At 59.9% G+C, this 14,575-nt stretch overlaps 1 protein-coding gene across 11 annotated transcripts; it reads right to left on the bottom strand.

Annotated features, from left to right (window-relative positions):
* Window positions 1-327: 327 nt before the first annotated feature.
* Window positions 328-14,572, bottom strand: ZBTB7B (zinc finger and BTB domain containing 7B). 11 transcript variants are annotated; one of them, XM_017867763.1, is made up of 6 exons: window positions 14,350-14,561; window positions 8,314-8,628; window positions 6,909-7,046; window positions 6,296-6,395; window positions 1,524-2,683; window positions 352-1,113 (listed from the first exon to the last, which is right to left on the bottom strand). In XM_017867763.1, exons 4-6 carry the CDS (start codon window positions 6,389-6,391, stop codon window positions 648-650), a joined length of 1,722 nt encoding a protein of 573 aa, XP_017723252.1. In that variant the 5' UTR covers window positions 6,392-6,395; window positions 6,909-7,046; window positions 8,314-8,628; window positions 14,350-14,561; the 3' UTR covers window positions 352-647. The 11 variants fall into 11 exon arrangements, with proteins under 11 accessions (XP_017723257.1, XP_017723253.1, XP_017723252.1 ...); XM_017867765.1 differs by having other exon boundaries at window positions 8,536-8,628; XM_017867764.1 differs by lacking the exon at window positions 8,314-8,628 and having other exon boundaries at window positions 343-1,113.
* Between the last annotated feature and the right edge of the window lie 3 nt (window positions 14,573-14,575).

Here is a 14,575-nt window from a genome sequence, read left to right as displayed (position 1 = left end):
AGCCAATCAGGCCACCCTGCCCCTTCTTCTCCGCGACCCCATGACTCAGCGCCGGGAGCAGGGCGGAGGGGACTGGGATGGCTCCTTCCTTACAGGCCCAGTCCCCAGTCTTTCAAGCTTCCACCTGGCTTTCCCCACCTACCCTTCCTTTGCCGGCCCCTTTGCATAATTCACTGCCAGGAAAAGGAACAGAAACCAGGAAGGAGGGGTCTCGGAAGGGAGGGGCAGTCCTTCACCCCTTACACAGCCAAAACCCCCAAGGGGCATAGGGGCGGGGCAAGGCTTTGGTCCCAAGCCCCCACCCCCTAGAAACCCGCATAGCCGAAGTGGGACCCACAAATCAGAAATACATTATTGCTTCTACTCCCCAGGAGCAGCTGGGGACAGGGACCCCACTTTTACAATAGAGCTGTAAATATATACACAATATATGTATCACTCCTTGGGGGATCACCCCAATTTGGGGAGCCTCTGCCCCAATACCTTCTTAGCTTGGAATTGGAATGAGGGCTCTGGGAGGAAGGGCTGATGCTGACACCAGCAAGGCTCCGTGCCCCAGACCCCTGCTGTGTCTGTCCTGCGTGCTCCCACTGCTTGGCATGGGTGTCCCCGGCCTTGTGCTGCTTCAGCCTGGCCCTCGTCCCTCTTTAAGAGGACTCCATGGCACCTTCAGCCTGGGGTGTGGTGGGTGCCCCTTCCTCCTCATCGTCATCAGGGGGCCCCGGGGTAGAGACCGGGGGCCCGGTGGGGGCTGACTGCTCCCAGAATCGAGCTAGAGAGAGGCGGAAGGTGTCCAGGTGGCCATTGGAGAGATCGAGGCCAGCGGGGGATGCAGCAGCGGTAGAGGGTGGCGGGTAGTGGGGTGGTGCATCGTCCTTGCGGCGCCGTCGGGTGCGCACCTCCAGGCAGTTCTGGCCTTTGAGGTGGCGCTGCAGGTGGTCCTCCTTGGCGAAAGCCTTGTGGCACAGGTGGCACTCATAGGGCCGGTCCCCCGTATGCAGGTGCATGTGGTTCTTGAGGTCGTAGCTGTGCAGGAAGCGGGCTGGGCAGTGCGGGCACGAGTAGGGGCGCTCTCCCGTGTGCTTCCGCATGTGGATCTTCAGCTTGTCGTTCCTGGCACAGGCAGGGGTGAGGGGCAGGGAGGTGTTCAGGATGGGATCCCTGGCTCCTTCTGGTCATACCACCCTGGCCTTGTCCCATCCCTGTCCCTCACCATTTGTTACCCCACTATTGCCCCAGGATACCCTGCTGGCTTACCTCTAGCTTAACGCTTAACTAGGCCTTGCCATTATCCACTCTTCTGCTTCCAGCACTGCCCTCCTGGGCACGAAATCCTTCATGCTCCAGACCCACCCCCCGCTGGCTTGTTTTATTGTGCTCTCCTCATTCCAGTAACCCACTCATGTCCCAGTCCCTCCATGACCACCTACCTCCACCTCGGGTCTCCTAACTCCTTCCCCCTCTCCTCCCACCCTGTCCCCTACCGACGGCCCCTTCCAGGCCCTTCCCCACTTGCTGCTCACCGGGTGAATCGAACACCGCAGACCTCGCAGGCAAAGGGCTTCTCGCCTGTGTGGGTCCTCATGTGGCGAGGCAGTTTGCCTGCCCCATGGATGATCTTGTGGCAGACAGGACACTCCTGAGGCATCTGGGAGCGGCGTTTGCGCACCAGCTTGTCTTGGCCGTCCAGGCCTGGTGCCAGGTTGTCCTGGTGCAGGGAGCTTAGGTAGGCCATCAGATCAGGATCGATGGCATCCTCATCTGAGCCCAGCTCCTCTGGGGACAGCGGGGGCCCGCCACCCTGTGCCAGCCCATAGGCTGGGGGATATACCAGCTCCTCTTCTTCTTCCTCACCCTCATAGGGTTCGCAGCTCTGGGGCCCCTCAGGAGGGGAGGCGGTTCCTGTGGGAGGGCTGTAGCTGTCCCCCAGCCCACTGCCCCCACTGCTGCCCACTCTACCCGCCACCTCCTCCTCCTCATAGGTCAAGGGATGGGTGGGTACTGCGGGCACCTCAGGGACTAGGTGGTTTGCTCTGGCCCCCTTGGTTTGCAGGAAAGCTTTCCGGGGCTTGCGGCTGCGGCGGGCAACAGGCCGAGGTGGCGGTGGTGGAGGTGGTGGGAGGGCCACCTGTGGAGGACTGTCTTCACCATTGGGAACTCCAGAGGCTGTGGCTGTGGCAAAGGCCTGTAGATACTGGCGGGCTCGCTCACAGTCATCCTCGTCTGGGCTGGGAGCTTCTAGCCCACTGCCCTGCAGAATCTCCATGCAAGCAGCGATGACACACGGGATCTCCAGCAGGCGGGCAGCCTGGAGCACAGCTGGCATGTTGGCGCTGCTGGTGGTCAGTGTGGCTGTATAGGCAAATTCAAGGAGGGCGCCTAGTGCCTCTGGCCCTACAAAGTCCAGCTCACACACGCCTGCCCCTGCTCCCCCAGCGGTCGTCCCGCTGCCCCCTGCCCCCATGACAGCTCCGCCACCGCCCTCAGTGAATAGCTTCTTGAAGTAGTGGCTACAGGCAGCTAGCACAGCCCTGTGGGTGCGGTATTCAAGGCCCTGCGTCCGGATGGTGAGGTCACATAGGTGGCCCAGCTGGCGCTGCTCATTGAGGCAGCTCAGGAGCTCACTGCTGTGGTCCGGGAATGGAATCCCAATCAGGTCATCCTCGGGGCTCCCCATCTTCTCCTGCAGAGTCAAATAGAGGGGAGGTTAAAAGTGCTCAGCCCATAGGGGTCTGGGGAAAGAGGACCAACTTTAGCCAATACTTATTGAAGGATGACTACATGCCAGTCACCCTTCTGAGTACTTTACACTCATTTCATCTTCCAAAACCCTCCGAAGTATGATCATCGTTTCACAGACAAGGAAACTGAGGTTCAGACAGGTGAAGTGATTTTCCAACTTAAGTGCAGAACAGTGTTCGAACTCAGGCAGTGGGCCCGGTCCTTGTTCCTAACCACTACACTATTCTATTCTGCCTCTGTGGCAGCAGGAGCCCTGCCTTTCTGGCCTTTTAATAGAGGTCCATCTGTGTCACCTGCCCCCTTCCCCATCTCTTTGGAAGGAGCAGTGGACTGGGAGCTAGGGTGCCTGGGTCCTGGTTCAGGCTTCATAAAGAATTGGCTGAAGGACCGGGGGTGGTACTGGCAGCTGGCCTCAGTCATTTGAAAAGTGAGGTAACGGTCTTTGTAGTGAAACCTCCTCATAACCTGGGGAGAGGCCAATGAGAGAGTTCAGACTCACACTGGACCAAGATCTGCTGGAGGCCAGGCACAGACAGGTGCTTTAACTCAAGTTATCTCTCTCCAAAGCGGCTAGGACACTGTAAAACATATGCAAACAAGAGAAGGCAGCTTCCAAGCATCATCCTCTTCCTCCTCATGCCCCTCCCCTGGCTACCAAAGGTTCATCTCCCCTTCTAGATCCCCCGCTTCTTGAGGCCAAACGGGAAACACAGCTCCCAGCATCCCTCCCCCCACATCCTCCCCTCCCCCATGGGGCCAAGGAGCAGCCACCCTTTGCTGGGGTGTCACTGGCTGGCGCGGTTGCTTCCTGCCCCGCACAGATAAGCATCGCCCCGCCCCTCCCCACTGCCAATAGGCCAAGTTCCAGTCCCACCCCCCAACTCCCCCTCAGCTACTGCCACCCCTCTCTCCGTATTCCAGGGAGCCACATCTCCAGAGGGCCTTGGTCCTGCTCTCTATCCTTTATCCTCCAACGCCCAGCCACAGGAGGGGGGTGCAGAGCAGCCAGCCATCCCAAGGCTGGCAGAGGTGTGGGCAGGGGTTGGGGCCTGGAAGGGGGTGAGACCTGCTTTAAATCCTGGCTCTGCTACTATCTTGCTGAATGACCTTGGGAAAGTCATTTCTCTCTGTGCTTCCATTTCCTCAGCTGTGCAAGGACGGGGTGGAAGTAGTGGCCCCAATGGCTCAGCCCTTCAGCCCTGACATTTTGTGGGTCTGGAGCAACTGGAGACAGTGCTGGGGCCTGGAAAGAGCTGGGCTCTGGAGTCAGCCAGGTTTGAGTTTGAATCCTGTCTCTGCCACCAGTTAGCTCCATGACCTTAAACAAGTGATTTAATCTCCGAGCCGCCTTCCTCGTCTGTAATATAGGATAATTCCACCTGACTCCTAGGGTTGTGGTGAGGGTTAAATGAGACCAAATATGGCATAGTGCCTGATACGCAGTGGGGATTCAATAAATGTTCTGGCCTTGGCCTAGCCTGAGGTCAGATTCCACTATACAGATGGCCTCTGTTAAGAAAACTACTTGGGGACAGGTCAGCCTCCCTCCCTCAAATCACCCTGAGGGAACCAGGCTACTACTAGCTACATGACTTTGGATAAGTCACTTCCTTTCCTGAGGAGGCCTGTTCCTCATATGTAATATTAAAGACTACCCCTATTGATCCTTAGGGCAAGTCCCACTGACATTTTGTCAGTGTCCCCTCTGCCGCGTCAGCAGCTGTTCAGCCCTGGCCATTGATGGGGAAAGGTTTCTTTGGGGGGGTGGGGGAATGAATGGGGGAGTTAAGCCACAAATTTTCTCTTTAGGAGACAAGAACTGCATTCTCTGTGTCTGCCTCCCTGCCTGCCCCCTTCATTGCAAGGCCAGGGCTCCTGCACAGAAACCTTAGGTGAGCAGCACCCGCATGTCCGTCTTTGCTTGTAAGCCACATCTAGGCACCCTTAGATAGCCCACCTGTTTCCACCTTAAGTCCTCAAACCACTTCTCTCCCTAGGAACCAAGCCATCTGAGAGCTCTCCCTGCTCCCTTTAATCCTCCTGACTGTACTTTACAAATGGTACAAGTGGCAAATGGCCCCCAGACTTGGGAACAAACAAAAACCAGGTGGGCAGCAGCAGCAGGAGGAGCAGCAGCAACAGTGGCTGTAGCCACTTAAGCAGCAGTAGGCACCCTCCTGGGCCCAAGTGGATCCTGTCCTTCCTAAGGGGGATGGGTGGGGCTGTCCTCGCTGTCCATTGGCTGGGAGCTGGGCACTGGCAGGCATGTGGCTCACCCCATCCCTCTCCCTCCTTCCCTGCCCACCCCACCCATTCCCGCTGCTAAGCCCGCCTCCTTTCTCCCACCCCAGGGCCGGTCTCCGAGGCAACTTGGTGTGGTGGGGGCGCTGATTGGCTGACCTCACTGTCAGGTCACAGGCTCAGGCTCGTTCACCACGCAACTCACACAGGGATTGGGCAAGGGTGGGTGTTTAACTCCTTAGGCCCAAATCCAATGCCCATGGCCAAGAGGTAGCAATGAAAGAGGGGGAGAGGCAGAGGACATGCGTGGGAAGGAGAGGGTGTTCATAAGGTTCTCTAGCTTCTGGGAAACTCCCCTAACCCTTACCCAGGGCTCTAGCACCCATGCCAATATAGGTGCCACCTGGAGCTATGGTGCTGCCAACCAGGCCAAGGGGCCCTCCTAGGCCCATCATCTGGGAGGGATGGGTGGGGCGAAGGCATCCCCTTTCTTTCTGCCAGGGTAGGGCACTGGTGCCAGGGTGCCCACCCTACCTTGGGCACCTTTCCCACCTCTGCATCCCAGAGGGCCCAGTCCCCTGACGCCCCATGAAGGCGGCCCATCCCCACCCAGTCTGGCATGCCCCCTCTTGCTAAGACCTTGTGGGCATGGGCGTGTGTGGTGGTTGGGGGTGCAGCTGTGCCAGGGAACCGGGCAAGGTCTGTTTGGTCTGTTTGCCTGGTAGGGGGAAGAACTGGGGCCCCGCCCCATCACTCCCCTCTTTCCCGCCACCCCCCCAGGCTCCCCTCACTGTCAGGCCTGCTAGACCGGCCAAGCCGGTGGGCAGCTCTCTTGAAACTGGGCCCTGAGTCAAGCCTGCCCTATCTTTGGTTGGGGGAAGACTTCAGGGTGAGAAAGTTGGGAGGGGGTAAAGGTGGGAGTGCCTATCACCTACCCTTCACTGCTCAAGGGCACCTGGCAGGGTATGTCCAGCACCAAGAAACCAAAAGGTGGAGGCCACTGGCCCGGTCTTGGAAAGAAAAGGGAGATGGGAACTCTTTCCAGGTGCTGACCTCAGGCAGGGTCCAGTGCAGGGCTGGGGGCCACTAGGGCCAACACTGCTGGCTTGAGCCAGCCGAAGGGCAGGGATAGGAGGCCCTGAACAGGGCAGCTGAGTAAAGCTGGCCCCCCTTTCCCCACCCTGGGGATTAGGGGAGTGAGGCTTAGTGTGGGGGGCAGCAGGCAGAACCAGGATTAGCGGCGGAGAAAATAGATATGGGCCTGAGACACGGGCACACAGAGCCCCCCCTCCCCAGGTTCCAAGGCCCCTACCTCTAGGCTCTGCCAGGGAGCCTGAGAGGGGCCTGGCCAGGCTTCTCCAGGAGCAGCAGCTTGGGGTGAGGGAGGATGAGGACCAGGCTGTAACATCTTCCTGCCAGGGATGATGGAGAGACCTGAGGCTCTTCCTAATGCTCCTGGTGCCTTGGCTGGCCACCCCTCCCCCTTACTTCTGTCTCCTTTCTCCCTCCAGCCCCCACCCAACTCCAGCCTCAGGTTCTCTTCCTGTTTTTTTGGAACTAAGTTTGCACGAAGCCAGGGCTTTGGCCTGCGTCTGGACCAGGGGGGTGGGGAAATTGGACAGCCAGTCCAAAGTCCTCAGGGACCCAGGAATCCTTATTCTCCAGCTTCCTCCACCACTTCTCAGGGCCTCTGGGGCCCAAGGGCTGAAGCCATCTGGATTGCCCAGTTGGGGAGGGAAGGTAAAGGGGCTGAGCCTCTTCTCACATGAGGACTAGAAGAGTTTCAAAGAAGAGGTTCTTTGCCCAGGGATGCTCTGACATTTATGGAGCTCTTCTCTCCCCACCCCAGCCCCTCCAAGCTTGTGCATGCCTTCCCCATCCCCATATGACGCTTCCCCTCCTAACCTCACCACCCCAGCACTCACACTTCCTGGGGCCGAGGCGGGGAAGAGAGACCGCAAGCCACGAAGGGGAAGGAGGCGAGGGGAGTTGGCTGCTTCCCGGTGCTGTGGGGGTTAAGTCTCTGCCCAGCTCCAAATCCCCCAGTCCTGGTTCTGGGGCTCCTGAAATGAGGTAGACCTTAATGCTTCCCTACATTTTCTTTCCATGACACAAGCCCTTGCCAATAGCCCCTTAGTCTCCATCAAGGGAAATATGAGGGAGATAAAAGATGGCGGAGGAAGGAATGGGGGCAACCCTCCCAGCCTTCGCACCACTACCTTCGGGTATTCCTTGCCATCAGCCAGCTCTCAATCTTGCCCTTCTCTTGGCCTCCTTGTTCTGTCCCCTCATTGCCTCCTTCGACCCTTGTCTTCCCTCCTCAAGTCCACCCTTTGCATTCCTTCCTTCAGCCCTCCTTGAACTCCGCACCCTCTCCACCACATCAGTGTCCCTAGGCCTCCTCCCAGGAACTGTCCCCGCCTCTCCTTTCTCTTCCCCTTGGTTCTCTCTTGCTCAAACCTCTCCACTTTCTCCATTGGCCCCTTGCTTCGAGCATCCCTTCCTTTCTCCCCAGGCATGTGAGGAGTGGAGAGAGGCAGAGGAATTAAATCAGGGGCCAGGCCTGCCCAACACCTGGTCTTGCCAAAAGATGGTTGAGTTTTGGGCATCCACGCCCCACTTTTGGATGAAGCAGGGGACCAAAATTTGGGAGGCAGTTGGGGAGAATGAGTGGTGGAGGGGGGTTTGCAGCGAGAGCGGATGTGGGGTGGGGGTGGAGGGACAACCTGTGCCTCTCTGCCCGTCAGAGTTTCCAGCCCTGGAGCTGCTGGACTTTCCCCGGAGGGTGCCCACCCTGGACCAGGCAGTTGTCCACTTGGACAGACTCTGGCCATCAGGATTCTCAGCAGGGTCTGCCTGGACAGTGCCAGCTCCCCTTAGGGCCTGAGGAGACCGCACAAGGTGCCAGGGTCTGCCCTGTGCCCACCCCCTCCCCCCAGCCTAGTGTCTCCAGCTGGGTAACCGAGCTGGCTGGTAACCCCACACCCGCCAAGCAGCCAGCAGAAACCTGAGCCCCCCAGCCCCAGAGGACACCCCAGCCCGATCTCCGGAGCCCGGCTCTCTGCCAGCCTGACCAGCCTTCTGGCCTGGCCAAGCAATCACTCAGTCCCTATAGGCTGCTCTTCTGCCTCTCCTGATCCGCTCGGGTCCCCTTAGACACTGAAGCCTCCCCAGATTCCCGCTTCTCAAGCCCTCAGTTCCCTAAACTCTCTTGTGAAGTCTGGGCACCCTCTTCCTGGCCTGTTTTTCAGTCCTCTGACCCTTGGCTAATTCTAGGCCTCCAAGCCCCCCTGGGGCCTGATCTCCCAAGCCAGAGCAGGGCCTACTCACCTGAATGCTGAGGGGCCTGGCGGCAACTCCTCCTGGCCCCTGGGGGCAGCAGGTTGGGACAGGTGGGGGAGGGCCAGGCTTGGGGGGAGGTAGGGTGGCTGTTCCCCGCTCCAGCTCCCTCCTTCAAAGGGGCCGCCCACGACCTGGCCCAGCCCCTCCCCCCTACAGCCTTAACCCTCTGGGTGCTGTCCCCCCTCCCCCCAGCTTGGAGGGAGGGGTTACCGGAGGGCTGGCGGCGTGGGAGAGGGCCCAGAATCTCTGCCTGTGGTGCCTGAAACCCCAGCAGAATCCACCCGCTCCTGTCCTTACTCAGTCCTAAAAGAGGAAAAAGGTGAGGGGTAGGAAAGGTAGGAGCTGGGACAGTCCAGGAGGACAGAGATGAGGAGGAGCAATGGGAGAGGCTACTGGAGGTGGGACCAGGAGAAGGAAGAAGGGAGGGGAGGGGACAGAGGCAGCAGTGGCCAGAAGAGGGAGGAGGGGAACCCTGGACAGTCAGTGCCAGGGGTGACAGGTGCCTGGGTCCCAGCCCCTCAGAATATGTGGGATGGGGACCACAGGGAGTCCCTCTAGACCCCAGCAGGCTCCTCAGTCCCCCTGGGAGCTGGCCGAATTCTCCCTACCTTGTACTGGGCTGGGGCTCTCAGGGGCTGGGCAAGGCGGCACCCCGCCCTCCCCATAGCCTCACCCCAAACCCACTCACATACCACAGTTCCTCGCCCGGGCACCAACCCCTGCCAACCAGGCCAGGGGGCAGCGCTCATGCCAGCCCCAATAGCCAGGGGATCGGGGAACAGAGCTGGCCTGAGGGGATAGACAGATTGGGGGAGCTGTGGGCACCGAAAGAGGAAGGAGCCGGGAGGGGGCATCTGCTGGGAAGCGCCTAGCCCCACCCCTTGCGCAAGCTGCTGCCACCCTGGCCGGTTGGGTGGGACCCGCCTGGGCCTGAGGGGCAACTCAGGAGGGCTCTGAGCCCAGACATGGATGGGCCACCAAGTTTCACTTAAACAACTCCTGAGGTCCCTTATTCCTGGAATGAGGAGTGCCCTAGTGTCCCCCAGACACTAGGCCATCCCAAGTCCTGCTAGGCTTGGGGGTACCATAGAAATGCCCCCTAAAGTATCCCCTCCCCTTTCCCCCAACAGCTGCTGGCTCAATGCCGCTGGCCTGCTGCCCCTCACCAGCTCCCGGCCCGGTTGGCACCTACCCACCAGGATGCTGGCAGTCCTGCCCTCCTCTCCCTCCTACCCCCCTGCTCCCAGCGCCCCATGCCAACTGTGGGCCTGAGGTGGGGGAGGGTCACCCTGTGCCTTGGTGCCAGTCTGACGGGCCCAGGTCCCTAGGCCCTACAGATAAGGCCTAAGACCCTGTTCTCAAGCCGCCCCCTCAAGAGGTAGCACACTGGTCAGGGCCTACACAGGGAGAGCCTAGGAGGCAAGGGACAGCCCTGTGAGCAGTTAATGAAGGCTCCACACCCCAGGGTGGGGGCCAGTGTCTCTCCCTACCACCAGGTGCCAACCTCCCGGCATTCCCCCTGCCCAAGCATTTGCTTGGGCACCAAAGTCCCTGCAATTCCTGAGAGCCCTAGTGCCTGCAGCCTGCGAGGGAGTGGGGTGGGGCTGCTCTCTGCCCTTTGATCCCCATAAAGGGAGGGAACCAGCCTAGAGGGCAGGGGGCAGGGAGGGAGTTCATGGGGCCCCTCTGTTTCACCCCTGCCAGGGACAGCAGGGCAGGGTGTGGGCATCTTTTGGGTGGGGCCCTAAGGTGAGGACGGGTAGCATGTCTCAGCAAGGGAGATGGATGTCAGTCATAGGTACACGGCATCCCATGGCAATGCAATAGCAAGAATAAAGTGGGGGGATGAAGAGGGTACCCACATTCCAACCCATCCCAGTTCTGGTTTTCACCCTCATCGAGAAACACTTCCAGACTCAGACAAATTGAGAGCTCAAGGACTACAACTCCCAGTGTGCACCACAATTGCTTTGTATGTACCTTGGGAGTTGTAGTACCCCTTGAGAAGCCCTGGGTTCTCCTCTTCCCCAGAGCCTTGCTGATGGGTGGGAAGGGCAGATGACTTGGTCATGAATCTCCAAGGGGGCTAGGTTTAAGAAGAGGTAAAAGGCTAGGATGTCCATGGTGGAGGAAAGAGGACCCCTGCTCCCAGGCAAAGGGGGAGGAAAGGAGGAAGGAAGGAGGAGAGGATGTCTGTTGAAAGGGGCATATGGGTGGGGAGGAGTTGGGGGGACGGTGGAAACAGGAAGGAAATTGAAGCCAGAGACATGAGGTCGAAAGTAAAGGCCTGGGGGAGCCCCACTCTGAGGCCTGTCAGGGACTGGGATGGCATTTCCCCATGTCATTCTGTTGGCCTAGGAGGAAGAAGAGGAATCAGTGATGTCAAAAGATAGTGAATTGATATATTTATGGGGGATCACTGTTTCTTTTGCCTGCCATTAGCCCTCTTTTGCCTGGGGCACCTTCAAACCTTGAATCTGGCATAGATATTTGCTGACTGGGAAGCTCTGAAGGCTGACTGGTTCTGGGGAGGATAGCAGGCAAAGGAAGGGGCTTGGGGAGATCAGAGCTAGGCCTGATGGTGAATATGGTAGAAGTATATGTGGGGTTAGGCCAGGTGTAGTCAGGGCAAGTGCTGGCAAATGACAATGCTATCCTCCAGAGCAGAACCATGGCATCTGGAGGCCTCAGGGAAGAGAGGGCTAAGATGTCCATCCTAAGCTGTGGGACAGGATGAAGAGGGCAGCCCTCTCTGGTCTCCCTGGGGAATTTGTTAAAGGTAGCTTTGTCCCTGTGCCAGTGAATATTAAAGATGGCAATTCAGGGGGCTAGGTGGTAGCTGGGTGCCTTTCCCTAGTAGGGGTGGAGGTCAGAAGTGGGCAGAGGACCTGCTTTGAAGTCACTTCTCCTGGGCTCCCCAAGGCTCTGGGACAGATGCTTGCAGGCCCCAGCCAAGATTCTTGCCAAGACCTGGGCCTGGCTGGGTGTGGGGGTCTTTCTTGTCCCCACCCCACCAAACACTTGATGGTGGATGACAGCAGCTCTATCCCCTACCTCCCAGTCCCCCAGGCCCGCCTTGGCGCCTGGCTGCTTCTGTGTTGGCAAGAGGTGGGGGGGAGGGGGCAGCGAGGCAACTTCAAACTGTCCGGGCAAAACGTCAAGTTTACTCACGAGTTTACTCAGCACAAGGAGGGGGAAGAGGCCAGGGCGGGCACACCCCATGCCAGGGTCCCATCCATCTGCCTGTCCCCACCTTCCTCCCCCACTGTTCTCTCCTGCCCTAGGCCAAAACAGGCATAGGCCCTAAGGCCTGGTGTCAGGGCAGTCTTAACTCTCAGGAAGGTCAGGGAGCCAAGCGGGACAGAGGCAGGAAGCCCCGCAGCAGGCCCAGAGGCTTCTGTCAGAGGGCAGTGCCCTGCCTGGAGCCCATTCACTACTCATCTTGGGACCTTGGTCTTGGGCCAGAAGAATTGGGTCTCTTAGCCATTAAGAAGGGGGCAGTACCAGGCCAAACCTCCTCCATCTGAGCAGTCCCCTGGGCAGTGACTTCTGACCTGAAATGCCCAGTCCTAGGCTGTCCCTCAGTCTGATGCCATCCAGGCAGCCATAGGATCAGGGGCTGGTTTTCTCAGCCTTGGCTTGGAATGGGGGGCTGGCATCCTATCTGACCTACTTCCCTTTCCTCCCCACCTGCTTTGATTCTCTGCTTCTCTCCCCCAGCCTTCACTGTCCCCACCCCAGAGCGCTCCGCCCCCCCCATGCCTGCTGGGCCCCCTCCCCCACCCTTCCCCAGGGTGCCAAGTGCAGGCACACAAAGGGCCTGATGGTGCATTGTTAGCCCAGCCCCCGCTGCCCGCCGCGCCCTCCCTGGGCAGGCACTAGGCCAAGGAGGAGCTGGGGGCCCTGGGTGCCAGGGGGCACCATGGGGAAGAAGAAGGGGACAGCACCTGTCTTCCAGATACTGGGGTCTACATCAGCCAGGGCTGAGTAGTGATGAGAGTCCCATTAGAGCACGCCCGTCTCCTTGACACCTGAGCCTAGTGGGCACTGCCTTCTTTCTTCCCCAGAGCCCCATTCTGGTGGTATTAACCCCTTTTTGACCCTTGTGCCAAGGCTGGGGGTGTGTGGTACCCAAGGGAGGGGACAGTGTTTGGGGGTGCCAGCTGGTTGTGTTGTGCCCACAGCAACCATGTAACAGAGGCACGCTGCGGGAGCTGGGGTCCCTGGGGCCAGGGACAGAGGCACTGACAGAGATTTCTCCTTGTTTCATCAGCTGCTCCAGGGGGAGCCCCCTGCCCTTCTCCCCAGTTACCGCTAAGGAGAAACACTAACTACCACCCAGACATAGTCACAAGTATGTCCCTCTCTAGTGCAGCGCAACACTCCTTATGCCCACTCTCTCCTTCCCAACCTGATGCCCACTCCATGCCAGCTCTCCCAGCAGTGCCAGGCGGGTACAGGGGTGACCAAACCAGTTGGTGTGTGTAGGGCAGCAGGAGGCAACCCCATAATCCTCCAGGCCTCATCCCCGCACTCACACATACTCCCTTAGGGAACAGACAGTTCCCATCCTGGTTTAACCCCTCACAGCCCAATCTGGATCCCCCGCCCCTGATAAGCGGTCTCCCTCCTCCAGGAATAAGTTGGGGGAAGGAGGAATAGCTGCGCTGACTCATTCCCGTTCTCGGCTGCAGCTAGGGGTCTCCAAGGCATTCGGGCGGGGGTCAATTCAAGAACACCCTCCACCTGGCCCGGAAGCCAGGACAGCCTGCCGGTCTCCCCCTCTCCCCAGCACCCACTTCCGGTGTCCCAAACTAGGTCAGCAGCGCTCGTTTCCTGTGGGTCAGCTAGCACCGGCGCCTCTGCCCCTCCCCTGCTCCGGACCCAGGCTCCCCGCCCCCCCGCCCCCCAGGGCGCCCCGAGGTCTCACCACGTCTCAGCCGCCCTTTGATACGTGGGGGTTGTGCGGGGCGGGGGGCAGGGGACCCGCCCTCTCTCTAAACACCAGCAGGGCCGGGGCGCCTGGGCAGGCACGTGTCCGGGCACAACCCGCTGCCCACGCCGCCCCCCCACTCCCGCCCCCACCTCGCTCTGGCCGGGACACGTCGCTCTCTTACTTGGGATGGGGTGGGAGGAGGGAGAGAAAGCTGGAAATTGAAAGCAGCGCCCCCCACCCCTTTGAATGGCAGCCTTCTGCCAGGCGCACTCTAGGTTCTACAACAACACAGTAGCGACCCCCACTCTGGGCTGGGGCAGGTGCGCCGGCGCCGGTGGGGGGACGGGTGGTAGGTAGGAGAATTCTTCCTAGTCACCCGCCCTGGCTCTCGGGTTCTGGGGGCATGAGCTGGCGTGGAAAAGGTAGCGGCGGTACTGGAGCCTGAAGGAAGGGAGTGGGATTGAGGGGCAGGGGAGAGAGAGGTCGTTCTATGTCGGTTCGGAGGTTGTTGCTGAGCCCCGCTACCGCTGGAGAGAGCGCGGCTCTGGATGCGCAAGAAACCGTAGTCCAGCCGGTAACTTTCCCCCAAGCAGCGGCTCCTCCTGCGCCCCCCCAACCCCCATGCAACTGGCCTGGGGCCAACCCACCGCGCCAGGGGGCGCGGGGTGGGGGGGTGCGCGTTGTCCTAGTTAGAGTCCGTCAGCGTTTCCATTCCCTCAACTCGGTCCGGTCTGGGGTCTCCCCCTAAAGTCACGAAGGAGACTGGGGAAACGCTCAGCGTCGCCTCACCCCCTCTCCATCCCGAAGCCGCCTGTCTGTCTGATCCCAGGAGAAGTGCACAGAAAGTTTCTGGGGACCCTCCGCCCAGGGTTGGGGGGCATCCGCAGTTCCTTCTCTGTCTTTCCTCCCAATTAAAACCAATTCCAGAGACCCGGGGTGTTGGGAAAGCACAGGGAAGGGGAGTGGTGGGAATCTGATCTGCATGCGTGTGTATGTGGGGGTCCCACTTACAGGACGGACGAAGGACACTGCAGTAGTCTCGAGTCTAGTGAACCCCGAGCCAGGAGACAAAAGTGGGGTACACTCACCTCTCAGCCGTCGGGTCCGCTGGCTGGAGCTGCTGAGGCTCGGGGTGTGGGAAGAAGCGCGTCCCCCACCAGGCCCGGGGGCTTGGGGCCCTGCTCCGGTCCTGGTCAGAAGGCCGCGGTCAGTTGCTCGCCGCTCGCTGCTGGGGGGCTCCTCCTCCGCCGCCCTCTGCCTCCTCCTGCCGCCCGCCCCCCCTCGGCCGCCAACAGCCGTACATTCACCTGGCTG

The sequence above is a fragment of the Rhinopithecus bieti genome, unplaced genomic scaffold (genome assembly GCF_001698545.2).
Source record: "Rhinopithecus bieti isolate Rb0 unplaced genomic scaffold, ASM169854v2 scaffold_4129, whole genome shotgun sequence".
Lineage (NCBI taxonomy): Eukaryota > Metazoa > Chordata > Mammalia > Primates > Cercopithecidae > Rhinopithecus > Rhinopithecus bieti.
Note: the sequence above shows the minus strand (reverse complement) of the source record. Positions and strands in the feature narration are given on the sequence as shown.